The following is a 26,578-nucleotide window of genomic DNA, read 5'->3' on the forward strand; positions in this document are numbered from 1 at the left end:
AATCCTCTTCCAGCAGCAACACCGGTCCTCCGGTCTGGTTAGTGAGAGCGCGCAGCGCTGGACCGGGCAGGTGAATCACTGCAGGAGATCTCTGCACTATCCCACTCTGTGTTTTTCTCTTTAAAAAGTCCTTATAAATATTTGATCCGTGATTAGGCCTTCACTTCTCAATAATCCATAAGCTCCAATGCGCCAAGATATTGCTGCTGTCTGTCTGTCTCCCCTTCCTCTCCTCTCCTCTCCTCTCCTCTCCTCTCCTCTCCTCTCCTCTCCTCCTCCTCCTCCTCCTCCTCCTGCTCTTCCTCACCTTGCTGATGAAAAGAAGCTGCTGGACTGTACTCTGCTGTCTCTTCTACTCCAGAAACTAGATGGAGAAGACGCAGAAAGGAGACCCGGTCCGGCTCGTGGTCCTGGCGCGCTCCTGTGGTGCTTCAGAGTCTTCAGCTGCGCTCGAGACAACCGACGGCCGTTGGGAGTGAGGAGGTGCACTGATACCCAACCAGCGACAAAGTGAGAGCAATTAAACAAAACATCTATTCCGGTTGGCAGCTTCAGAATAAAAGACCGAACCAACCCCACTCCTCCCATTTGTATTCACACGGTCCCATGTTCACGTCAGGAGTGCTCCTCTCATTTCTACCCAAACGGAGCAGACTTAAAACAGCAGCCTATTATCTAGGCCTAAACAAAGAAATATATTAAGAAATATAATCTAGAAAATGCAGAGTGAATTAAAATAAAATTAATTCTATATGATTGTTATTTGTTTATATATTTAGGTGTTTACTTCAGAACTATTTTTTGAAAGTTTTAGATAATCAAATAATGAGTTTGAGTCCAAACTTATAGCTGGCATAATTCTCTCACTATATAAATCAACGTGACACGAACAGTCTACAAAGGTTTTAGGCAAGTAGCCTAATTGTGTTCCTGACTGTACCTGGAAAACAACTTTGTTCTTATCCTGGGTATTGTTTGATTTACCCTCGACTTTTGTTCTGAAGGAAAACACTCTTTCCGGTTTGTTTGTGCAGCTTGATGCAGCCCTACTGAGAGAAGCAGCTTTCAGTTACTGTAGACACGTGGTTCCCACACCGCTATCTGACTGACTGGATGTGAACCGTGACCGGCAAGATTTTTGGCGAGGGGGGCGGCGGCGAGATGGCGTCACTAAAGAGTACGAAACCACCACATAAGCTCTTCGTCCCTCTGTTTTACGAGTGCGCACTTTTTTCTCTCTAATTGCTCCAAACTCCGTTCAAAAATCTGGCAGCTTCATGCCGCCTTTCCTATTGGGAGATGTACACACCTGTTGCATGGCTCCATTGAAATCCACGAACCATTGTGGTCAGTTCGGTTTACACATGTGGTCAATACACAGCAGTGTTCAATCTGAATTTTCATCGTTGATAATTGCTCGTTTTATTTTAGAACATTTACGCTATTTTTTTTTATTTTTTTTAATTTTTTTAGAGTAAAATCTTGGTGGTGCATATTCAAAAGAGGGAATGATCAAATGCCTTATAGGTCTTTCATAGACGACAGGTTGAAACGGAGCTGAAAATGCTGCAGTGATTTTTAATAGAGGCAGAGTTGGCGCTGTCCAGAGTGCTGAATCCACAGGCGCCGGTCCAGCTCTCATCACACAAACAAACACAACCGGGAAACCTTATCAGTGGACAGATTCATTATATCCTATTGACTGCAATAACAATGCCAGGGACATTTTAAACTGATTAAAGGAACAAAAGCACTCTGAAAAGCAATAAACGGACTTCATTACACTCCAGATACAGAGAGAAATCATTTAAATTGAAGCAGATATATCAGTCTAGTACACATCATTAGTGTTTTGGCATCTCAAAAGGCTTTTAAAACACACCATCCATTCTCTAGAAAGCTCTGTGGCTCATTTGCCTTTGAATCTGTCAGTAACCTAAAAACAGAGCTTTTACAGAGGAAAGACTTTTCTGCATAAAACGCTTTTGATGTTCGCAGCGTAATTAAATCCCCCTTTCTTTCAGCCGACAGAAATGAAGGTGTAGGCCTGGTAACTTCAGACGAAAGTTCAACATGCGAAGAAGAAGTCTTTTTTTTTTTTAAAGAACAGGAATTCAGCTGCTGTATGAAACACTAAGTAGAATAGATCCATCTTGCAGCAAACCCCTTTTTAAGGTTTTTAAGTGATAGAGTGTGTATTACTTAATCATAAATACAGCTGTTGTTGCACTTAATTACTTCTAAACTGTACAAATGGATGATTTTTGGCTTTTATTTGTCCTCAGGATCACCCCTCTGTAGTGTCCAGCAACAGTCTGCCAGCATAGAGGGGCTCCACCTTCCTTGGTACCACTTCACCATGTCCATGTGAGTATAATGCAACACAACAGCCGTTGGTGATGGAGGAACTCTTAAACCATATTCACATTCAGCGTGCAGAAATACACTTCTGCATGAGAGAAAATCTTTGTTAATCTCTGTCATAACATTTGTAGGTTTACCTGTTTAGCAGCCCTTGATTTAGCGTTTTATACTGTATGCTGGGTTAGGGTTAAGCCATGTGCAGCTTTGTGGATATTTGAGCAGGACATCTGCATTTTTGTTATATTGTAAGACACAAAAGAGGGAAATTCTGTGCTGCCACAAATGAGCAATTACAGACAAACACTGAACTTTCCTGGAACAAACCTCCTTCTCAGCTGCACTGCAGTATCGGCAAATGAGTCCAGGATAATGGCCCTCGCAAACAGCCACATCTCCTGCTCATCTACACATTTAGACCACAACAGACCGCATATGTAAGAGACTCTCACACACACACACACACACACAGTCATTACCGCAGGATGACTGACGCCTGGCAGATTTTTTTGTTTTTTCACACACTGTTCCCGACTTGTATTGTTTTGAGGCTGCAGCACAGGATTACTGTCATTAAGGGGCCGAATATGATCCGTGTACACAGAGAGCTGCTTCAGCTCAGAGTGCAAACAGCCACAGCTGCATGTGTGTGTGGACAATTAAGTGTGTTTGTACACGACAAACAGTGTCGCGGGAAAAGGAGCCATAAGGAAGGAAGTGAGGACGCAGGAGGAGGAGAAGGTGGGAAGAGAAGGAATAAGAGAGAGAAAGCAAAAAGGAATCTGATAGTGACATTCACAGCCAGTGGGAGTTCAGGAAAAGCAAATGAACCAGAGAAGAGGGGACTTCTTATTACAGCACACAGAGTGATCATTTACATCAGAAGCAGTCAAATGCTCCACATTCTCCACTTGTTATAGATCTCTGCTCAGTTGCACCTGATAGCAGGGCTGGTGCCAGAAAGAGTAATCACTGAAAATACTTTCTTTTTTTATTTCAATAAAGTTGTCCGGTTGGAAAGTCACTTATTGACAGGGAAACACATTTGTAAATTTAGCGTGGATTATGGGACCACATAGCGTCCTAACAATAGAAAACACGTGAATTGTTTTTCAATAAAGGGAATATTTTTAGTGCTCAGTTTTTTGAGTCTTTATGTGCTTCTTCCACAATAAAAGATTAGACTTTGGGCTGGTCGAAGTTCTTAGCGGCAGTATACTTATTGTGAAGGAGCCGAGGAGGTTCAATTCAGGGCAAACAGCAGATTATATATATGTGATTATATAGTCACATGAAGGTGATTTGAAATCCTCAAACTGACAGCACTTTCTTCTGAGTGGCAGATTTGTTGACTGAATAGGTGTGTGAGTGTGTCCTGGACACCAGGGTTTTTGAGAAGTGGGTTATCACTGAGCCTGCTGATGTATTGATCTGTTGGCTCAGAGAAAAGCACAATGTGGCCTGCATCCAGGGAATATCATATAATACGCCTCTAAGCCACAGAATAGACTGCAGCACAAATACCGCCGGGGATAATTGGATCCCAAATTGGAAATGATTATCCCGATTTGCAAGGCTTCATATTTACTCTAATCTCCTGTGATATAAAACAGTTTCTGTTTTTGTAAACACCAGAAAAAATCATTCTCAAAACCAGAACTAATTCTGGTAAAAAAATATTTGGACTTGATTCTGATTGGCTCCCACAGACAAAGCCTTCCTCACAAGCCACTGCAGAATTGGAAGGAGTATTTTATTGGATTCATAGGAGCTGCTGCTGATGGTCAGATTAAATATCTAAACTTCAAAATCCTTCAATGAAGGCCAATTCCAGTATAGTCCATGTTTGCAAACCATCATTGCATTCTGACATTGTATACCAAGCCTTAAATCAAAAACACTGAACTACCCCTCAGCATCAATTTTCTGGCAGTCTGAGGACATCCCAGCTCATGCAGCGCATTCAACCTGACAAGCCCAAATCTGTATGGAAGTACTCCACCTACTGTTCATTAAAGGCAACTACAGGTATGTAAGGAGGTGGTGGCCTCTGCAAGTAAGATTTAGGACAAAGCTTTCTTTTAAATATTAAATTGTTTCTTTTTTAAATAACAGTTTGACAAATGTGCCAAACAGCCATCAAAACCTTTTAAAAACTGTCACCCATGGGGCATTTTTACAGTCGATAACCATCACATTATCTCTAAAAATGAAGAAAGAAAGGCCACAATAAAAATCTAATGTCATTTTCTTTCAGACTTATTTTGATGTTCAAATTTTGGTTCAGTAATCACATATTATATATGACTTCAACTTGCTTTTTCTTTTACATATTCCACTATTCAGAACTTCACATCCCCACATTGGTAAGTGTTATTTCACAAATGACCAGAGGGGGCAGCAGCGGAGTTCTCTCCGTGCTCAGTCTGCCGGAAAAGAAAACGAAGAAGAAGACGCTGTTCGGGTCAGACGCCTCTGCTGTTGACAGCACCGGGTAAACAACTTTAATCAGGTAATTTCCTTTTTCTAGCTTACGTTTTATAAAAAAAACAAAAACCCACCGAGGTCTTACTGATAGTGATGTTGTAAATAAATGCTGTCGCTGTCTGTCTGTCTGTCTTTTCTCAGTTGATTCGTTGCTATGGAGCGATGCTTTAGGTAGGAAGAGCACAAAGACAGCTTCATAAAGCTACTAGCATCCCCGTCCACCGCCGGCTTCACAACAATGATTAAAGTATTTACAGCTGCTTGTAAAAGTCGCTCTTTGAGTAAGAGGGAGCAGTTTGATATGTGTGCGTGTTTTGGCTGGCTCCGATAATGGGAGACGGCCACGCCAAAGTCCAGTCAAAAAATGAGCAATTTAAGAAGTTGTAAACCTGATGACGTCACGGCCCTTTCATATTTGGTCCATCGCTTTCACACTTTCACTTTGGCTGACTTCAAAACGTTTTAAAGTCAGCCAAACACATGAAGCATGAAGCCTTGCAATAATAGATCACCCCTGTTGATTTGACTGCATGCCATCCTCATTTCTGTAATGACTTATAAACAAGGTTTAAGTTACTTCAAGACATATTTCTTGTTGTTATTACATGCAACTCTCTTTCTCCCTGTGTGTGCATGCAGCTACTTCATATTTACAGTTTTGTTTTTTTTTTGTCTCAAGAAGAGGAGAAAAAAAATAATCCTTAATCTAACATGTGTTTGTAACATGTTTTCCTTCCTTTAATGTTTTTATTCTCAACCCTTCTCTCATCTGGTGAAGTGTCGGCAGGGATGGGTCTTCTCCTTGCTCCCCGCCTCCGCTAGCATCGCCACCTCCTCCTCGCGTCCTCCCTCCCCCTCCTCACCCCCCTCCTCCCGTGCCCCCGTCCTCTCCACCCTCGTCCCGGACTCTTCCTCCCCAACAAGGAAGCCCGAGTTTTGTCGGAGCCATGGTGGACGTCAGCAAATGGCCCCTGTTCTCTCTGCTGAATACTGAGGAACTCGCTGCCATCCGACAGGCGTGCGTCTTTGGAACGTCTGCTAATGAGGCCATCTACATCACACACGGACATGAGGTCAGGAGTGCACATTGGTATATAGCTGCATCTTTTGGAGGCTCCAGCTTGTAAGGACGTGTACGATACGTCCCCGTGGATGGGATGTTCCTAAAACCACTCGTCTCAACTAGTTTATGCTCCCAGTGCTCTTCAAGTAGTTTGTTTTGTTGCTGCAGGAAATGATGCATTGTTTTCATTTTCCTTGTGACTGAAGGGCCAGCATACCACAGACACACTGTCACACCGTGGAAGACAGAGATTTACACAAGTCTGTTGTTCTTCCTGCATCATGTTTTCTCAGATCTCTTATCTACCTTTTCTGTGTCTGTGTTCTTGCCAGAAATTATAAATCAGTCTCTTCCTTCTCCTCCTTCTGTCCTATCTATTCTTTATTAATATCTCTGTGCATGTTGACTTGTGTGTATAATTATTTCCCAGATGTTTGTGTTGGGGGTGAACTGCAGTAGCTGCCTTGGTACTGGAGACAGTCTGAGCACTACTGTGCCAAAGAAACTGGACATCCTGCAGGGGAAGAAGGTGGTCAGCCTGAGCTACGGCAGCGGACCCCACGTCCTGTTGGCCACAGACGGTGGGTTATTCATCATTTTGATTTTATTAGAAGCAGCGGAAAATGTGTTTTTGTTTTTGTAACTTTGTCTATGTGCTTCAGATGGACAGCTGTTTGCTTGGGGCCACAATGGCTACAGCCAGCTGGGGACGGGGACGACCAATCAGGGAATGTCCCCGGTGTTGGTCACTTCTAACTTACAGAGCAAGAAGGTGACCGAGGTGTCGTGTGGCTCGCATCACTCCATGGCTCTCACCCTGGATGGAGAGGTCAGTATTTTTTTATGTTTACCTTGAATTGTTTGCGTTTCGTGTTTAGCTCCAGACGGATCACTCATACTTTCACCGGTCACCTCCCGCCCTGCTAGTGCCACCCTAAGCAGCTTATTTTTAACTCAAAGGCATTAAAGCTAATCAGGTTGTGTGTGTGTATGTGTGTGTTTTAAGCATTGAAGGCCGTTACCGTTTTAAATGTTACTAACTGTACAGGAGCAATGTAAACATTGCATCGGGCCCTCTTTCCTTTTACACATATTTTACCGATAATGTTGAACTATTCCTTAAAAGAGCTAATCTAACAATTTCCTATTCCTCACTGAAGGTGTATTTATAGATGAGAAAAGTCTCCTTAAGTTAAGGGTTTTTGTTTTGAAAATCACAACAGACTTATATTTTTAATCGAAAAGTAAGAAATGTGCCTTTTCCTGCCCTGAAACGTCTCCATGCCTCTGTAGGTGTTTGCATGGGGCTACAATAACTGCGGGCAGATCGGCTCCGGCTCCACAGCCAACCAGCCCTACCCCAGGAAAGTCACCGGCTGCCTGCAGGGCAAGACTGCGGTGGGCATCACGTGTGGACAGACCTCCTCCATGGCTCTGCTCGACAATGGAGAGGTAAAGATGGCTTCGCATAAAACTGTGACGATCCCCACAGAGACATCTGAGTTGCTTCCTTTCCCTCCAGGTCTACGGCTGGGGCTACAATGGAAACGGGCAACTGGGGATCGGTAACAATGGGAATCAGCTGGCGCCGTGCCGCCTTATTGCACTCCAAGGGCTGTGCATTCAACAGGTAAGACGCCCAACGACCCGGTGTTACTCTCCACAGGCACAAATCACCTTTGCTGGTTAAAACTGACCGAACAGGTGATTGTTACCTCGTCAATCATCCTCTGCCTTCCAGGTAGTATCGGGCTACGGACACTGCCTGGCACTGACCGATAAAGGGCTGCTGTACGCCTGGGGAGCAAATACCTACGGTCAGCTGGGGACCGGCAACAAGAGCAACCACCTCAGCCCGGTGCAGATCATGGCTGACAAAGACAGGTACAGGACAGAGGGAGCGGGTGGCGGCCCAAAGCTGCCTTTCAGAGCATTATGTCTGTTCAAGTTTGTCCCTCATCCTGTTAAGATTTAACCTTCCTGTTTCTTGTCCTTGTTTCCTCCCTCTGCTTCAACGACCGTCTCTGGTCTTGAGTGGTTGTCAGGGGGGAGTTCAAGTAGTTCTTCTTCGTCAAAAACAATAATCACAGCTCAAATCCTGCCTGTGTTCTCATTCCCTGACACACTTGTGATACTTAAAACTGTCCACGTTATCTCATCTCTCACGTAGCAGGATCGTGGAGATCGCAGCGTGCCATTCAACACATACTTCGGCAGCCAAGACCCAAATCGGGCAGGTATATATCCAATTAATGTTGTTTGCAGTGTCTCCCTGTGTGTTCTGTTTATTGTGAGTGTATGTATGTATTGTATCATGCTTCTGTAGAAAAAGAAAAAAGTACAACCAGCCCAGATCAGGTTGTAGTCTTTAATCATGTTAATAATGATGTGCAGGTGGTGTTGAGCTGTTGTACTGCAGTGGGGAAAGCACAGGTGTCACTAATAACATTAACGATGGCTGAGTCCTTCAAGGTTCTCGGTATCAGACTGTGCTAATAAGAAACTCAGCTGTCATTAACTTTATTATTTACACCTGTGCTTTTCTAACATGTCTGTTATGATGAAGGCTGCATCATTAACACTCTCCAGTCTGTGCCTCTTAACTTCATGATGATTATCCTCCAGGTGTACATGTGGGGTCAGTGTCGGGGCCAATCAATCATGCTGCCACATCCCACACACTTCACTAACACCGACGACGTCTTCGCCTGCTTTGCCACGCCGTCGGTCACCTGGCGCCTCGTGTCTGTGGGTGAGAGAATCGGAGGGCTTCAACAAATCACGTCGTACAATTTCCTTGTAGTCGTCGAGGGGATTTGGATTTTTACTGTGTTCGTAAATGATGAGGCTGGATTATTTACTTGTTTTCTGTTTTACTTCAGAGCACGACGACTTCCTGACACTCGCTGAGGCTCTGAGAAAAGAGTTCGACAGTCCAGAAACGGCCGACCTCAAGTTCAGTGTCGACGGCAAATGCATCCATGTCCACAAGGCTGTGCTGAAGATCAGGTGTGTGTTGGATGCTTTAATATCCGTGTTGATGGCATTGTTGTTTTTTTTCCACACACATAGAATTCAGCCTGAGAATCTCATTAAGAAACAGCGCTCACTATGCACAGCGTGATAAGCGTCTCTCGTGTTGCGAGTAGGTGTGAGCATTTCCGCTCGATGTTTCGCTCCCAATGGACCGAAGACCAGCAGGATGTCATCGAGATCGGCCAGTTCTCCTACGCCGTGTACAGATCCTTCCTGCAGTTCCTCTACACAGACACCGTCGATCTTCCGCCCGAGGACGCCATCGGTTAGCAGGCCTGATGCCCCCCCTCCCCCTCTCCCTCCCTCCCCCCGACACTGTGTTGTCTTATGTCATCACTGGAGGGACGTGTTGCTCCAGCGTCTGTGTTTGTGTGCCGTCTTGCAGGCCTGTTGGACCTGGCAACCTCGTACTGTGAAAACCGCCTGAAGCGTCTGTGTCAGCAGATCATCAAGAGAGGGATCACGGTGGAAAACGCCTTCATGCTGCTGTCTGCTGCGATTCGATACGACGCAGAGGTACCGTTACACACACGCGATTCATTTATCTTTACAAGTTTACAATTGTTTATCTCAGAGTAAAGTGTTCACACTGTGAACTCCATTTACATTTATTTCATTCACAGAAGGATCATTATCAAGTTCTTCTTTTTTCATGTTTTATTTTACGTATTGACCTCCTCTCTTATAATTTCCAGGACCTGGAAGACTTTTGCTTCCGGTTTTGTGTGAACCATCTGACTCAGGTGACTCAGACCACAGCCTTCTGGCAGTCCGACGGTGCGATGCTCAAGGAGTTTATTAGCCGAGCGAGCCACTGCGGAGCCTTCAAGAACTGAGCGGTACTCGTACCTTCCCACAAAAATATCAGTTTTGATCACATTCCTGCTGATCTACTCCATGACACAAAAGAGAGCAGGCCCTCTTATAAAATATGGCACTTACTGTAAACAACAAGATTCACAAGATGTTGATCTGGAATTTAAGCTGTGCAACGTGTGGACATGAAATCAGCACTTTGGCCAATTCCTGTGGAGTCACTCGACAAACTCGTGGAGCCTTTTTCTGTGTATTCTGTATATACTTGAATTTTTATTTTTCTTGGCCAGTGCTCACATTCTTCCTTTTACTTTTTGGAAAGTTTAAGAGCAAAAACCTGGAGGGAACACGGTGTTTTCCCCGATCGTTGCCTTGACAACGCGGAGAAACACTGAAAACGTTCTCTTTCTTTGTTTGGAAAGTGAAAGAGACGGTTTGTTAAAATGTCTTCGACCAGGACACCAACACCATGAGTCACGTCTACGTTTCATCTCTGCCATGTTCAGTTTGCACTCTTTGTATCCAGGAACAAGTAGCTCTGAGATGGACTTTTACATTTACAGTTATTGAATTATTTAAAGGTGTCACAACAGACCCGGTGGATCAAGATGTTATTGTGGGTCGTTAATGGGTCACTTGGTCAGTTACTGGATTTCTTCTCTAAGGTGGCATTGGTCACATTTTAGGAAATTCAAAAGAGGATGTTTATATACTTAAGTATGTTTTCTTTTCGTTTATTATTGCTGCCTGATTTTTTTGCTCCTCAGCACTTTAAGAAACTACAGTTGCTTCTTTGTCTTCAGTAAAACTAATTGTTCAAAACTGTGGAAGACCACAAACTGAGTTAAAAACGGTTGCACTAGAAATTTTACAAAAGCAACAGTAAACATTTGAGGCACTGTTATATTATTAGTGGCTTTTTATTTCCATTGCTCGTATAAAAGTTGTAAAATGTATGCAAGGTATTCAGTTTGGTGTTATAGAAGGTGAATATTCCAACAAGAACTTTACATTTCCTTATTGTTGTTGTTATTATACCGTTTTCATGTTTGGCATTTGTATTAGTGAAAAGGCAAAGAGAAAACAAATGGGCAAACTTCGTAAAAACCAAACCTATTAATTCCTTCCTCATATCACATTTTCTGTAGGTTTTTCTGATGATACAGTGAAAATGCACTGCCCTGGAACTGCACAAGATATTGCAAGCTAAAGCAATATAAACACTATGATATGCCCTGTAAACATATGTGTGGTATTTTTTTTTGTTTTAAATCTGTTTGCTTGGGCTTAGGATGACCAAAAACGCCCTGCGGGTCCTCGCCTTTACTTTCTGCTGCATCACAGGGTGTTGCCAGAAATGGTTTTAAAGTCCAGGCCATCTGGCAGCGAGGCTGGCGAGATCAGTTTCTATTTCATCTGTTAGGTTTCCATCTCTTGATTCACTCAAATTGTAAAGATTAACCATTAAACTTCAGTCAGACCTCTGTTTCAGTCTGGTCACAAAAGGGCAGGTTTCTGTGGCAATTCATGCTTTGGTGGAATGACGTGCAGGTTTACAGATTTCCTCTTGTTTTGTATGAAAAAGGACATGCAAACTGGAAAAATAAGATTGTTTTGCCTGCTGTATTAAGACCAAAAGTATATTTTTGTTATGCTTTGTAAAGCTTTAATTTGGAGAAGTTTATAAAACTGGTAGTAACATGTTTAAATTCAACATTACAGCATTACAGGGATTTGTATTGTTATTCTTTTGCTACCTTTGACGTGTTATTTTACTTTTGTATATTCAGTTTTGGGGCTTATGTTTCTGTGAAGAAATAAATTACTCCTAAATAGGAACTGTTTACATTTGATGCCAAAATAATATCATATTTCAAATTGTGAATTATTTTTCTATCTGCTTTCTATTTCACGTTTTAGTAGATAAGTTATAAGTTATAATGGTGATAAGAGATGATGGTGATGATGATGTCATGCGCTGTCCCCTGGTGAACCGACAGGCCCCGCCCACTTGGGAGGACTTGCGGAAGTAAACCTGAACTGTCAAGCTGCTGCTAGTTAGCCGGTGACGTATAGATGGACGGCAACGTCTTTGAAATAAGAGGTGGCATGTAGTAAAGAAGTTAAGTTTAATTTAGGTAAGTGTATGTTTAGCTGTGCACGGTTTTAATAAGAATTGTTTTGGGAGAAATGTGTTTGCTGAAGCTAAGTGCTAAACTATGCTAAGTCAGTCTATGTCGTTTGGAGTTAAGTAGAAGTAATAAATGTGTCTTAAGAAGAAAATATCAAAGTATTTCATGTTACTGGTGTTAAACAGGTTACCTTGACATTAAGTGAAGCTTTTAGTTGTGGTTTTTTTTTCCCACCATTGAATTCGTTCCTCTTTTTTTTTGTTGCTTTTAATGCTTTTATTTTGAAAGCATTTGACCGGAAACTGTTTATGACCAGTTGTCAACCCTGAAAACTGTAAAAGCCCGTTTATATTAACACCGGTGGAACTCTTTCATCATTTCAACTTTCAGGACGGAGACATTTGTCCTCGCCAGCTGGCGGACTGAATGGAAGCGAGCGAGTCGAGGAACCGAGCCGAACCGGGCCGGTCCGGTCCGACCCGGAGGACGCGGGACAGCAGCTCCCAGTCTGACAGCAGAATACAAGGTGAGTTGACGTCCTGCGGCCACAGTACACGGGTCTCTGTCAGGCTTTAAAACGGATTTATCAAAGGGAACCCAGCGTGACGTATTTGGTTATTTTGCAAATGATGTAATCCGTCCGGAACATGTTTCTATCTGAGGTACCGAGGACGTCACAGACCAGAAAAGTACAGCAGAGGGAGGTTGACATTACTATTGTGGATACCATCCATCCTGTCACCTCCAACAACTGCCATTGAATAGTTTGCTTCTATGGTGGTTTTTACCAAACGCAGGTTTTGATCACATATTTAGGGGTAAAAAACACAGATGTATGGTCATAGTGAAAAGGTAGGACCGGTTCTCCAGAATAATGGGATCAATCTAATAGAGCCTGCTTCTGCTGCTCTAATTGAATTGTACTGCAGTATTAAGACGTGGAAGCAGGCCGAGGAGTCTGGAGGAGCGTTTGGTCCACCGAACTCTGAACTCATCGGTTCTCTCCTGTGTTTTTTTTGTGGTCTCTGCTCCAGGTCACGGCCACAGGTTATCAAAGGCAAACCTGTTCACCTTGTTGAGTTTGTGGATGGAGTTGTTCCCTCAGGAGACACCCGAGGAAGATGAGGACCATCAGGTCAGTATAAATAATGCCTCTTTGTCTTAGAATAAAACGAGTATACGTTGTGAAGTGACAGCGGTCTGTGTTTCAGGTCCGTCGTGTGGGACTGGTGGTGGTGCGGGAAGGTAAAGTGTTGGGACTCCACTGTTCAGGGGCTGAGCTCCACGCAGGACAGGAAGCTATTATTCAACATGGTTCCCGCCTGGCTGACTGTCAGCTGTACTTCTCCAGGAGGCCGTGCGCTACCTGCCTCAAGATGATCATCAACGGTGAGGAGGGAGGGAAGGAAGGAGGGAAGGAGGGAAGGAAGGAGGGAGCCAAACAAACTCAATGACATCTGCTTGATTTTAATTGACTTCCATATGCATTCACAAGAAAATATGTGTATTACATAACTAGTAGTGTTGATAAAGTTCAGAGGGAGGGGAAAATATTGGATTTCACAACGGAACATTTATTTTACATAAATTACATTGTGAAATGAAGTTGTTAGTAATGAACTAAATGAAAGAATATTATTTAATAAGGATGATTGTTAGATTTTGGAGCCTGTTTACTCTCAGTTTACATGAGCATGTGTCAGATAATTTAACACCCAGCTGATATATTGGTTTTTTATTGTGGCCATAGTTAAATCTGGTAATCGAGCTTGCTGTGCAGGTGTTGCCGTACTGTTGTAAACAACATGATCACAGTGACCTTCATTAGGAACGATGATGCTCTCTGGTCTTCCCCAGCTGGAGTCAGTCAGATCTCCTTCTGGCCTGGAGACCCCGAGATCAGCATGCTGAAACGCACCTCCACAAACCATTCGAACTCCCACGGCCCACCTCACTCCGTCACAGAGGAAGCTGCGCTGGACGCCGTGGCGACGGAGATGCTGAAGTCCAACAGTCGTCCTCCCATCCGCGTGCTGCTGCAGCCGCTGCCGCTCGGCCTGCTGCAGTTTGTGGACGAGTCGTCCAGATGTTGTGATTTCATGGAGAGAATGGCGGGCGATGACCCCGGTCTGGACACGGAGGAGCTGTTCGACAGGTAGCCGGCTCTCAAGGCCTCGTGTGGCTGCTGCAGCAGCAGCGACAACACTTTAAGAAGTTACGTTCAGTTGCTTGTTATATTTGTGAGACATTCTGGAGAAATCGAAGTCGTTGTAAACTGCTGGATGAAAAAAAAATAAAAAAAATAGGAGTTTTAAAAGGGACCGTTTTATTTTATAAAGATGAGCCGCGTTGTTTTCAAACCAGAGAAATTCGTCTTGCTTTCCAGAGAGCGCACACGACACCTGAAGGATTTCTCCCGACAGTTCCTGGTTGCTACGTCTCAGCAGCACCAGAAGATTTTGACCCAAATGGGCCTGGAGAACTTCAGCGTGGAGCCCTACTTCTCCAACCTGAGACACAACATGATGGAGCTGGTGCAGCTTCTCGCTGCCGTGGCTGCTGGGTTGCCACAGCAACGCTACGGCTTCCACAGGTTAAAAAAAACCACTCCATCTTTTCTTATTTACAAGCGGGCGTCTTCACGCGCTCACCATCCACAGTTCTTGTTTATTTATTATTTCTTGCGTTGTTTGCGCCTCTCAGGGAGCAGTTGTCGCCGCCGTCGCCGCCTCCTGGTCAGGAGGAGGTGCCCCAGGAAGTGGCCTGGCACTGCATCAACCAGGCCCGGCTGCTGGCCTTCAGAACAGGTCTGCTTGGGTTTTACTGTTTGCACTTCACAAGGCTGTCGGGGGACGTGTCACACACGTAGCCAGTGGAAGGATGTTCGACAGATAACCGACGTCACCGTTAGATTTCTGTGCTCTCACGTCTTTAAAGGGTCAAGGGAGCAGATGCCTGACTCAGGCTTCAAGGTCACACTCACCTTAAGCAGTGTGTCTGTCTGAGTTCGCCATTTGTCTCAAAACTGTCATTTTCCTTCCAGAGGACCCTAAAGTGGGCGTCGGCGCTGTAATCTGGGCCAAAGGACAGTCGGTGAGCTCATCTGTCTTCCTTTCGCTTTTTATTCCAGAAGGAATTGTCGTTATTTCTGTGTTCAGGCAGGATGTGAGTCCTTGTATGGGCGCCACAGAGGGATAAAATGTACAAAAATCAATAATATCAGCCTCATACAGGTGGAGGTTCTGCTTAAAATGGGATTAAATCAAATCCATTTATGGTTATTGTTGTTAACGCATTGATGTTTCCAGTGTGGGCGGACACGGTGTGCCGTTTCAAGCTAAGAGTTTGTGACAAATCCATTCAGCCTGCTTCCAATCATACAAATGTTCTGACGGATCATTGTAATCGACGCTAACACCTTCGTCACGGGTGGGAGGCAATACGATAACCTCAACTCTTTGCATCTTGTGGTTGCTAGGGAACGTGGTAACGCGAAAAAATGTTTATCCTTTAAAGCAGAACACAGAATCTGCACAGAAAACATTTTGGAAAAATAAAGTTTCACTGCTTCCCATTCTGTCCAAGAGTTATATATTAAATATGAGTTAATTGGTTAAATATTACACGTAAGAGGGGCCTTTAACTGGCTGTTGTTCGGCTTTGCAGCTGAATCCGTGATGTTCATGTTCGTAGATGCTCATCGAAACGCAGCCGGGTCAAATACCAGAAGTTAAACAGCTGGTGGCGCTGATTCTCCACACATGACGTACAGACGGTCGACAGGTTCTGAACTGCTCTCTCGTCTCAGGCTGGCTGTAATGGAACATGGTGTCTGTCCCTGGTGGGTTGTGGGTACAACGCTTACCCGGCAGGCTCCCACTATGCAGAGTACCCGCACATGGACAACAAGCAGGAGGACCGCCAGAGACGCAAGTACCGCTACATCGTCCACGCGGAGCAGAACGCCCTCACCTTCAGGTCAGACCGCAGCACGCGGAGACATCTCATAATCAACCCTCATCTCAGTCCACGCAGTGTTTCACACGTCTTTCCTTTTGTTGTTGTTGTTGTTGTTGTTTTCTCTCTCTCTGCTGTTTTTAGGACGAAAGACATCAAAGCGGAGGAGCCCACCATGTTGTTCGTCACGAAATGTCCGTGTGACGAGTGCGTCCCTCTGATCAGAGGAGCCGGCATCACACACATCTACACCTCCGACCAGGACAGGGACAAAGACAAGGGAGACATTTCCTACCTGAGATTTGGCAGCCTGAAGGACATCAGCAAGTTCATCGTGAGTACACGAAGAGAACAAAATCAAAACAGTTCAATGAAACTGTAAATATTCTTATTTGATATTGTTGTTCAGGGTTTTCTGTTTTGAGGCCATCTGAAGGTGTCAAACTGAGGTGAATTTCTACAGTCATGATTTATACACTGGAGTGTGAGACCCTGTTGAGAAGGAAGATGGATGTAAATGTATTCTGTTACATAAGAAAGTCTTTGACTCAGCAGCTTTTAGATGTCTTGCTGCTGGTGATTTTGAAGAGAGCCGATAAGACTTTTAACATGTCCCCCACCTTGAAGACATGTTTCTGTCCTCACAGTGGCAACAGAGCCCTTCGGTGTCCTCCGCGCCGTCTCCTCACCTCCACAGTAAGTCGCAGCTCCTCCTCTCCTCCTCCTTACTTCATGAATCTGGGTCTAATTCTGCCAGAACTTTAACAGCTGTGTGTTGTTGTTGTTTTTTTTTCCAGATGGTTGCGTTGGGAAGCACAACAGGATGACTGAGCACGAGAGCCACAGCAGCAAGAAGCTGTGCACCGACAGGTCCCTCGAATCACCGACTGTTAGCTGAACACTGGCCGTCGACGGACGGATGGACGTACGGACAAACGGACAAACGGACAAATCCATACACCAAAAAAAAAACAATCCACAGAAACATGATTTTACCCCTTGATGTGTCACAGATTTGATATTTTACGTGTGTTTGAATGCAGCTTCCCTCCTGAATATTAAATCTGTGCCACTTCAAATTTTTCCTTTACAAGTTCAATCATAAAGTAGGTTAGCGAGATGAAAACAAATGGAAAGTGATACAACACACTGACCTCAAAGGGATACCACTAAGAAAGGACAGCTGGACAGACAGACGCAAGCATCAGAGATAAAAGAGGTAAAGCAAACACGGGCAAAGTGGAGAATTTAAATAAGGACGCCACAAAAATAATATGTTATAGTGTGTTGATTTTTCATAAAAGTGGGGAATAGTTGGATTTAAAGGCAAACAAACTGGGTTTGTGGGGTTCTGGTGGGTGTAGCTCTCGTTCTCCTGGCAGACACAAAGAATAAAAGAATTACAGATTTTATTGACATAACGTAGCTTGTCATACGCTTTTATTTTGAAGGCCGTTGCTGTGAGAACATTTGAAAGACACGTCTTTCAAGCTACAGGAATTACTGTTCGTTCCAATTACGTTGTTTTAAATCCAATGTGGGCAGAAGTGAAATGTGCTCAGTTCATCATTTTGATAATAACCGCAGTGATAAACAGGTGTTTGATAAAATGGGGGGACATTTATTACACGGCATCACTTTGGTGTCATTGTTTTGATTGATTTATCCACAGTGTTGATTGTTCACTTCCAGCTTTAATATTCGCCCGCTTGCCTTGTTTGTCGTACTCTCGGTACAAGAACAAGTTAAACCGAACTGTGGAGCTACTGATCCAGAAAAAAAACCCATCATGTGCTGTAGTGTTGAGAGGGAGTAAAAAAAAAGAAATGAAAAGAAAGTTGTTAGAAAATATAATGGGTTGCTCAGTAAAATGATCAAACACGTGAGAAAATGAGCACACGCACAAAGCCAGCATTCCCATCCTTTATTTGTAGTGAACGTGGTACAATGGCATCGATGTGGGAAAAAAAGGTGGCTGCCTTCAGAGAGGACGCTGGGAACATGATGTCGAGGGTTGTTTGTTTTTTAGGGCCAAAGTTGCTCGTTGTTTTAGTTATAAAAACAAAAGATGAATCAGAGTTTGGCTCAAGTGACAAATCTGATGTAAAGCTGGTTGGTCTGCATGTGATCTCATGTTTTATTATGATACAGTATAATACTGGCACAGCTTGTAGCATCCAGAAGAGCTGGTATTGTTTTTATTTTTCACCTAAATGACAAAGCATGGAGAACTAGTTTTTCCCGTTATTCTTTTACGCCAGATGAAAAGCAGAATTCACATTTTGTGACCGTTGCCGTCACTTTACTTCCCTCACTACTGCTTTTTTATTTCTGTTTAGATTCCCTGGATTTAAATGTGACCTCAACCCAGAAGTTTACTTTTTAGAGTACGAAGGTTAAAGAGACATCGAATCACGACTCGATTTTAAACTCTCATGGAAGCTCAAAGCTTCGGGGACGTCCGTCAAATATTGATTGGAAAATAAATTCTGAATTTTATCAACTTTATTCTTAGTGTCTTTTTTTTTTTTTTTTTTAGAAAAATGGAGACTTGGTCATATTTAATAAGTGGGGAAAAAAAAACAAAAAAAAAAACGACGCTTTATATCCTCGTTGATTATTCACAGTTAAATTTCGCCATCGATTCCTGTTCCAGGTCAACTTTGGCCTCCGCGACAAGTTTCCCGTCAAGTTTGCAACTCTTGCAACGGCAACCGATCCGCCGTGAAAAGTTTAAAAGGTTTCAAATGACAGCGTAACTCAAATATAGTGAGTTGAGAGGTTCACAGCTTAATCACGACAAATATGTTCTATCCAGAGCATATTTTCATCAACATAATAATTAAGCTCCCCCTAAAAAGATACTGGAAATACAAAAAAAATAAAAAGAAAGTGTAAAGAAGGTAAAACACAGCAGAAAAAAAAAAAGGCACCTCTGAATCTTCGACGGTTTCCTTTCTAACACCAACATCAGAGCAAAACACTTGTTTACAGTACAGAAAGAAAAAGGAGTGAAACAAACAAACAGCCGTCTTTACGGCCCGGTGCCCTCCGTTAATGTTCCTCACTCACAAACCACAAACTGTACATGACAAGAGATGAAACTATATATAGAGATTTTTTTTTTTTTTTTAAAACACCACCAAGCAGTGTGAAAACAGTGATCGGCTTTAAAAAAAAAAGAAAAAGAAAAAGGTTTGAATCATCATTGTATTTGTTTTGTTATCATACAGAAAGTGCTATTAGCCACCAGCAAAGAGAACCAGTGATCACAATGATTGAAGCTAGATGTACCGATCGCAGCCCAAACGTCACGACTAAATGAAAAAGAAAAGGCCCTTCATATTTGTCGATTCTTCACTATGGGTACTATTTTGGCAATTTTTGGTCAACGGTGACTGAAACCAGATCTGCGTCTCGTTGAAGCTTATCGAGTTGCTGAAAATGGCACACGTGGACGCTCGACCTTTCCCGCGTTGAGCCGCTTAGTCGCGTTACCAATTAGCCGATGCCAACTTTTTGAGGAGAAGCGGGGGAAGACGAGACTTTGACGTGAAGCTGCGCGGCGACGCTGGCGTTTCGGATTGAATTCGGCCTGACCGGAGAGGAAACGATCATCGACGGAGACGTTTGGCTACCAGAACCGCCGTTTGGCCAGCAAAGCTTTTAGCAACGACTGAGAACGTGTTTCACAACCCCCCCCCCCCTCCCCCCCCCCCACCTTCAAAAAAACCCAGAAAATCTTCATTATTTTTCAGATTTGCAGCAACTTCATTTAAACAGTTTAAGCAGTGGCTAACACAGCAAATGGAAAAAAAAGAAGAAAAAAAAAAACCATTTAGGCTTTTTAACCACTGGTTCAAAGCAAATCAGCAGCCTCCAACACTGTTGTTGTTGTTGTTGTTGTTGTTGTGGCACTACACGCTACAGATGGAAAGAAATTTACAAAAGAAAAGATCAGTGATGTAAGAACTACTCCTGCACAAGTTTTAATGAACCGACAAAGAAAAGGGAAAAAAAAAAAAGGACAAATAATGTCTTGAAGATTTCTTTTAAATAGAATAAGCATTATTGTTAATGTGGTTGTTGTTTTTTTCTATGTCTTCCTATTGATAAAAAGTCGGGGTGGAGGAACTGCTGCTTCTCTAGGAGGCCGGCTTCTTCAGATCCCTGATCTGTTTGATTAGGTAGGTCTTCTCGTCGTTGAACTGCTCGTCGTCCGTGCGGTCCTTCTGGAAGTTGCTCAGGAAGTCGATGAGTTTGGTCTGGTTCTTGAGCAGGATGTCGACGATGGGCTGCGTCTTGTTGGGGTTCGCTACGAACACCTGGAGACGGAAACAGACGGTTGGCTCACACTCGGGTGTTTAAGACGTGAAGGGAAAACCGGATTTTCTATCTTCTACAGTGGCTTTTATTCGCTTTGTGGTCCGTCTGACACGTCATCTGTGGATTCACTAAACGCCGTGTTTACCTTGAAGACGTGGAAGGCCTCGAACTGGATGTTGGGACTCTTGTCTCGTAGCAGATTCATCATCAGCTTGAGATTCTCCGGCTTGCTGATGTAGCGCGTCATCACCGTGAAGTTATGTCTGTCCAACAGCAGCTCGCCCAGAAGCTGAACGGGAGATAAATGAATTAGATATCAGGTTGTTTTTGTTTTTTAGCACCTGTGTAAATTAATATCGGCGTCGGAGCCAAACCTTTAGAGACTGCCGCTTGGTGACGTAGTTCTCAGAGTGCAGCAGCTTCTCGTAGTCTACGAACACCTGCCGTGACACAACAAACACTTACTACACATTATTAATCGTCTCAGATCAGATTGGTAGTTTTATGTGTCCAAACTTTGCTCAAGTTGAACATATAAAAGAAAGAGGAACCTTTTTTTTAACTTCCTCCGAGCTTTAATAATATCAAGTGTCTGTTAAACAATGAGAGCAACTTTCTCTTTTAACCTGTGGGGTTAAACAGACAGAAGTCCTCGAACTATGTAGGGTTATGCACAATTATTACATGACTTTATTTCACATATTACCCCCCCCCCCCCCCTTTAATGAAGTGAGGTGTTGCTGCTCGAGCCTCCTCCTGGGTCACATCGACTCCACCGAACCCATCACGGCACAGAGCAGAGCTTTGTACCCGGAGATGTTGTGACATCGAGACGGCTTTCTACCGACTCAGTTTTCCTGGAAATCTGTCATTGTTTTGAATTTTTTTTTTTACTTCCCACCCGTCGGCCCTCTTTCCCCACTCTGATCTTCTCTGGGGAAGAGCTAGCGTGGTGCCAAAGTGTTTTGTAGGTGGAATCACTCACGGCGTCGTAGTTCTGTTCGAGGTATTCGGCCACCAGCACTTTGTGTCTCGTCAGAAGATCCTGCCGGCGAACACGGAGAGATCAGGTGACGGAGCCGAACAGATGCTTCTCTGTTCTGTGCGACAGGAAATGTACAGCTCTGGTATTTCGTGGCGCGCGTTACCTTGAAGGTGGCGAAGGCGTCGGAGGCGATGTCGAAGGTGGACATCTCCACGTAGTTGAAGAAGCTCTGGAAGTCGTCGGAGTGAAGCACCACCTTGGCGAGCGGCTCGTGGCGGATGCACTCCCTCAGCATGATGCCGCAGTTCAGCGCCACCTGCGCCGTCTCGTACCTTGAAGCGACGGGACGAGAGAGACGGTATTGCGTCATCCGCCATCGCGCACGAGTACGGGACGTGTGCCGTGCGCTCGACTCACCCTTTCAGCAGTATGAAGAGGACCTCTTGGTGGGAGCAGAAGTACTCCACGGTGGGGCTTCTCGTCCCGATCTGCCTCCTCAGGATGTTGTTGAAGATCTGACACACGTCCTTCTTCCCCTGCACACACACACACACACACACACACACACACACACACTTTAATGCCACGCTCGGCTCATTTTCCGCTGCCAGGATCCTTTTCTTTTTTTTTCTTTTCTTTTCTTTTCCTGCGTACCTCGAAGTCTATGACCTGCAGGTTTTCCACCAGCGATATGAGCAGCCCGCTGTTGTACAGCTCCTGGGCCAGCTGGGCCACCGTCTCCGTGTGGGGCTCCTTGTCGTTGCTCCCGTACAGAATCTCCTTCATGGACACCAGGCACTTGGACACCTCCTCGGACGCCTGCGGGACAGAGAGGGAGAGTGAGGCGAGAAGGACGTGGAGAGGAATGAAATGTTAATAGACGGGCGTCGGTGTGTGTTTGAGTTGAGGCTGAACTTGGCGCGTGTTTGCGTGTTGACGGCGACGTGTCGGGAGACGACCGGGCCGGTCTGTCCCCCTCGGGACGCTCCCGGAGGGAGACGCCGTCCGGCCCTTACCTTGTCTGTCTTCTTGTCCTGTTTGACCAGGATGGCCAGGTTCTCCTTCAGGGTCCTGACGATGTCCGCCGGACTCTTGTGCGATTTACCGAACAGCGGCATGTCTGACGCTCATGCACACAAACACGCACCGCGCTGGCGCCGCGTCGGGACCTGTGAGACACGGCGACAGCATGCAGGGAACACGAGGGACGGTCAGTGACGAGCTGGACGCAGCAAACCAAAGTTTTGGCCACGCTGCCACTGGGATCACAAGGTTTTCACCTGACGAAGGAGAAAACTCAGAGGAGCGTTTTCACTCGCAGTGTTCAGACGTTGTGTTGAGAGTTTAAAGGTTTTAATTGTCCTCCGATCGAGCCAGTTGGTTTTCTTTTGATGCCGACTGATGTAACAAATGAAATCACATGCTTCATAACATTCGGGAAAGGCCAAACACGTTGTCAACAAACTTCTGAGTCCCCCAAAAAAACCATCTCAAGAAGCCAAGAGAGAAAAAGGCCCTTAAATATGTTTGTTTTATTGCAGTTGTGGTCAAAAATATCTTCTATAAACCAAATACTTAAACCTATTCAACTGTAATTTTAAGGCCAAGCTGTAAAGCAGGGGAGGAGACAATAAAGGCTCCTTCTGTTTCCCTTTATTCTGACATTACGTCACGATGACACAACTTCCGCCCAGTCAATATTTGTTGAAGGATAAACAGCAACAGCAGAGAGAGGAAGTATTATGAAAGGCGAGGACCCGGCCTTGCACAAGCGTCCCCGCTTCTTTTTTTTTTTTAATCTTATCATGTTGCAGGTTGGGCCGTTAGGAGTCAGAGTTTGAGATTTCCAGTCTGCTGCAGCTGCAACTGAATGTTCATTGTAATCACGTAATAAAACGTCTTTTGAGTGCTGGCGATCTGAAGCAGCCGGTTCCCGGGAAGCCTTCGTTTTGTACTCGCAGCCTTATGAAAGTGGCTGAATGTGATGTAATGGGATTAATGTGGTGGTTTGAACACTCCGCTAATCCACCCGCAGAGGTTATACCCCAAATATCAATTCTTCCTCAGTGATCTTGAGGGACTAAATGAGCTTTGAACGAAGCTATATGGAGGAAAGCCACAGGTTACCACGGTGACAGAAATGACTCGGAGGCATTTCAATAAGATTATGAAGCGTAATTTCACTGTTTAGCCGGATTTCGGTGTAAATAAACCTTGAGTTGGATATTATCAATATTTCGAGCAGTTTAAATTTCTCCTTGTGAAAATACGCCTTCAATTAATTCCTGCTTTGTTTTAACAATTAAATCAAATATCCTGTGACTGCAAGGATTAATCAATTGATATCATTCTTGTTATTGTATAATATTTAATACAGTTTACAGAATTAATGATCATATCAGCAATACGTTGAAGAAAAATTCAGGACGATTACTTAATTATTTGTCTATAATATGTCTGTGAATTGATCGATATACTGGCAAATATACAAATAGACCGGAAACGGCTTATATGTTGGCTGATATAAAAACATCTTTCAACAAAACTAATATCACACGCTGATTGTGGCTAGAATGATGTTTTTGTTGTTGTTTTTTTGTTTTTTTATTCACCGTCTAATCACCTTGATTTCGTGCTCCGATCTTCCCACATTACAGCAACGTGCTCTGTTGACGGGAGCAAACAGCACGTTGGTGGGCGGCTCCGATGACTAATCAATGACATTGCAGCGTAGCAGGATAGTTAAGGGAGTAGTCTGTCACATCAACAAGCCAGTCAGCAGTAGTAGTGAAGACAAACTGCTTCTGAGTTGTAGGAACAAGAGTCCAATCAGGATGTGGAGTCACAGTTTTAAACTTTAGCACGAGGCTGCAGGGAAATCTCTTCACAAAGAAGTCATTTTAATAAGCTGCATTTTGCATCTGATAACGAGCCTCAGGTTACACTTTAATTCAAGGTGGGAACATCAAACGAAAAAAAAAAAAAAGGCCTGATTCATTTTAGAGATTTAAAGGCCGCGCACGCCGCTGAAAGCTTTTCAGAGCAATTTAGGAATTCTTCCCGAATGTGTTTCACGGAAGTTGAGATGGCATGAAAACATTTAAAGAATCCTTTTCAGTAAAGAAGGAAGATGGCTGCTTACAATTTTGCAGCGATTCTTCTTCAGCGACTGTCAGGAATGCAGAGGCAGCTATTGATGATGCACAACGAGGAGGATTAATCTTTACTGTTGGTACGAGCCGACCGAAGGATGCTGTCTGAAAGCAAAATAAAGAGGAAAGCATCGCAAACAAATACAGTGAATCAAGGAGCTGGAGGATTTTGAAGAACTTAGAAATGTCAACAACAACAAAAATCGATAATAAAAGTGGATTTGCTGAAATGAGAATTTAAAGTGTTTGAGGTGATGATGCTCCGACCTGTATTGGAGCCTTTAACTCAAACCGAAGCATTTGATTGGTGGAGCTGCTAAAGGCCAGTTCATAGAAAATGTTCTTGTAACTGGAAAGACGTGCGTGGAGTCAGATATTAAACATCCCCGACAGGATATCACTACTGGAAGGTAATAAAATAGATGCTTTGGGTCAGTGGGGGTTAATATTGTGATCCAGTGTCAGACAGGCCCATCCTGCCAGGATATGAAAGCCCACTGAGTCTGGTCTGTCTGTGTTGTGTGTCAAGGCAAGTACAGGCAACCACAGGAACACAGGATGTAATGGCATTTTAGCTTCAAAATAAAAGCACAGACAAGTCAGTCTGTGTGGTTTTTGACCACAAAGATTTTGCAATATAACCTGATAATTATAGAGTCACTATAGTTTACATATCAAAAAGTATGTATGAATAGTTTCCTATTAAGTTTCCTCTAAAATTTATTTTAGCGACTTGGGAAAGTTTCCAACACAACATAAGACACGGAAATAACAAAATAGGAATAAGACAACAGGCTTTAAGTATTCTCAACTGTATAATCTCCCTCTAAAAGCTATAATTACACATTTACCAGTATCAGTATTTTAAAAAACATATACATTGCACCGTATTAACAGTCAAGCTGTTAAAGGAACCAGCAAATATTCTGGTTTAAGTGGTTGAATTCAGAAAACCTAATTGTTGCAACGCTGTTATTTTTTTATTAAAAAATAAACCTGTCTCAAGTAACTAGTTTCCAAAATGGTGAAAACAAATAAATACTGCAATTTCCCCCCCAAAAAACCAAAGATCACATTTTTAAATCACTTTTTTTTTGTGCATCCACACGTTTCAAAAGTCAATTTTAAACTCATATAACCAAACAAAAACCCTTTCGTTTGAAAAGCTGCAACTTGAGCATGTTTTGCTTGATAATTATAAACCTTTTTTTTTTTTTTTTTTTACGCGATGGGCGTTGGAACGGTTTTGTTTTGAAAGTCCTTACCGGAAGCTGTATTGTTTTCATTGGGTCGGGCCTGACGCTAAAGTAACATAGGAGGTAGGGGGAAAAGCACAACAAAAAAAACCCACACACACACAAAAAACAAATATACACGTACTGTAAACGTGCTGCTGAAGATTTAAAGCTCCCACGAAGGATGGCGTTTGGAGGAAGACGAGCTGAAAGCGGAGCTCGTCAGTAAACAGCCCGTAAGGCCGCTCAACAGTCACACAACGTGATTTAAGGCGACACCCCTCGCGCCTGCGGCCAAACTCCCTTTTTTTTTTTTTTTGTTTGACAGATTTTTATTTATTTTATTTTTTTTAAAGCGAGCCCCAGTTATCTGCATCTTTTGAGAAACAAATACTACATCATAAAAAAATTAATAATAATAAATTAATTAAATAAAAAAAAAAGACGTGCGCGAGCTCCCGTGTGTCATCATCACACAAGGGTAGGAACGATACTTACGGGGGGAGATGTTTGCTCGGGGGTCTTTAAATGTCCTCTCCGTCCCGGATCACAGCGCAGCTGAGCCTCCCCGGCACCCGTCTGCTGTCCGCGCCAGAGCTCGTTTGTTTAGCGGCTAATAAAGTGATAAAGTGCGCGACGGAGTTTAAAATGTGAAGAATCTGTTGAGAAGTCAGTGCAGAATCCCATCTGGTCGCTTTCCAAGTGTTCTGCGAAGCGCAGCGTGACGACGGTTAAATAACTTCCGGCGGAGACTTTCAAAGTAAAAACCCAACTGACTTTCTCGTCGGCTTAAAATGACGGGAGAACAAAAGAGGAAGGAATAGCTGCGACTATAATCGAAATGCAGCTGCGTTTACCGGTTTACATCTGGATTTCTCTATTTTCACGCTCTCACGCAGGCTTTTTAAAAATATATATATATATATATATTTATGAGCAAAGCGCGTCACTTCCGGCTAAACGCTTGCCAACTTGACAAATCTGTATCTTTCCAGCCGCGGCTGGATCTCGTTCACATCCTCTTACGT

The 26,578-nt window shown here is 43.7% G+C and overlaps 3 protein-coding genes across 6 annotated transcripts; 2 read left to right on the forward strand and 1 right to left on the reverse strand.

Annotated features, from left to right (window-relative positions):
* The first annotated feature begins 383 nt into the window (after positions 1–383).
* On the forward strand, positions 384–11,627 carry LOC138206946 (RCC1 and BTB domain-containing protein 1-like). 2 transcript variants are annotated; one of them, XM_069163843.1, is made up of 17 exons: positions 384–510; positions 1,035–1,177; positions 2,286–2,367; positions 4,708–4,873; positions 4,990–5,019; positions 5,627–5,921; positions 6,342–6,492; positions 6,574–6,740; positions 7,205–7,363; positions 7,434–7,541; positions 7,653–7,795; positions 8,082–8,148; positions 8,537–8,663; positions 8,794–8,920; positions 9,061–9,212; positions 9,333–9,463; positions 9,643–11,627. In XM_069163843.1, exons 5-17 carry the CDS (start codon positions 5,003–5,005, stop codon positions 9,781–9,783), a joined length of 1,785 nt encoding a protein of 594 aa, XP_069019944.1. In that variant the 5' UTR covers positions 384–510; positions 1,035–1,177; positions 2,286–2,367; positions 4,708–4,873; positions 4,990–5,002; the 3' UTR covers positions 9,784–11,627. The 2 variants fall into 2 exon arrangements, with proteins under 2 accessions (XP_069019944.1, XP_069019943.1); XM_069163842.1 differs by lacking the exon at positions 1,035–1,177 and having other exon boundaries at positions 426–510.
* A 74-nt stretch (positions 11,628–11,701) lies between these two features.
* cdadc1 (cytidine and dCMP deaminase domain containing 1) lies at positions 11,702–18,356 on the forward strand. Its single transcript, XM_069163844.1, has 12 exons — positions 11,702–11,901; positions 12,286–12,421; positions 12,930–13,030; positions 13,107–13,284; positions 13,753–14,050; positions 14,282–14,488; positions 14,599–14,702; positions 14,939–14,988; positions 15,704–15,873; positions 15,997–16,186; positions 16,500–16,548; positions 16,650–18,356. Exons 2-12 carry the CDS (start codon positions 12,322–12,324, stop codon positions 16,748–16,750), a joined length of 1,548 nt encoding a protein of 515 aa, XP_069019945.1. The 5' UTR covers positions 11,702–11,901; positions 12,286–12,321; the 3' UTR covers positions 16,751–18,356.
* Positions 18,357–19,572: 1,216 nt separating this feature from the next.
* cab39l (calcium binding protein 39-like) lies at positions 19,573–26,273 on the reverse strand. 3 transcript variants are annotated; one of them, XM_069163847.1, is made up of 10 exons: positions 26,049–26,273; positions 24,306–24,420; positions 22,180–22,332; positions 21,818–21,982; positions 21,581–21,699; positions 21,327–21,495; positions 21,164–21,223; positions 20,553–20,618; positions 20,324–20,467; positions 19,573–20,177 (listed from the first exon to the last, which is right to left on the reverse strand). In XM_069163847.1, the coding sequence occupies exons 3-10, from the start codon at positions 22,279–22,281 to the stop codon at positions 19,998–20,000; spliced, it is 1,005 nt and encodes a 334-aa protein (XP_069019948.1). In that variant the 5' UTR covers positions 22,282–22,332; positions 24,306–24,420; positions 26,049–26,273; the 3' UTR covers positions 19,573–19,997. The 3 variants fall into 3 exon arrangements, with proteins under 3 accessions (XP_069019948.1, XP_069019949.1, XP_069019950.1); XM_069163848.1 differs by lacking the exon at positions 26,049–26,273 and adding an exon at positions 25,696–26,032; XM_069163849.1 differs by lacking the exon at positions 24,306–24,420.
* Between the last annotated feature and the right edge of the window lie 305 nt (positions 26,274–26,578).

This window comes from Embiotoca jacksoni, unplaced genomic scaffold (assembly GCF_022577435.1).
Source record: "Embiotoca jacksoni isolate LCO1_2020_lvr unplaced genomic scaffold, fEmbJac1.0.p SCAF_30, whole genome shotgun sequence".
Lineage (NCBI taxonomy): Eukaryota > Metazoa > Chordata > Actinopteri > Embiotocidae > Embiotoca > Embiotoca jacksoni.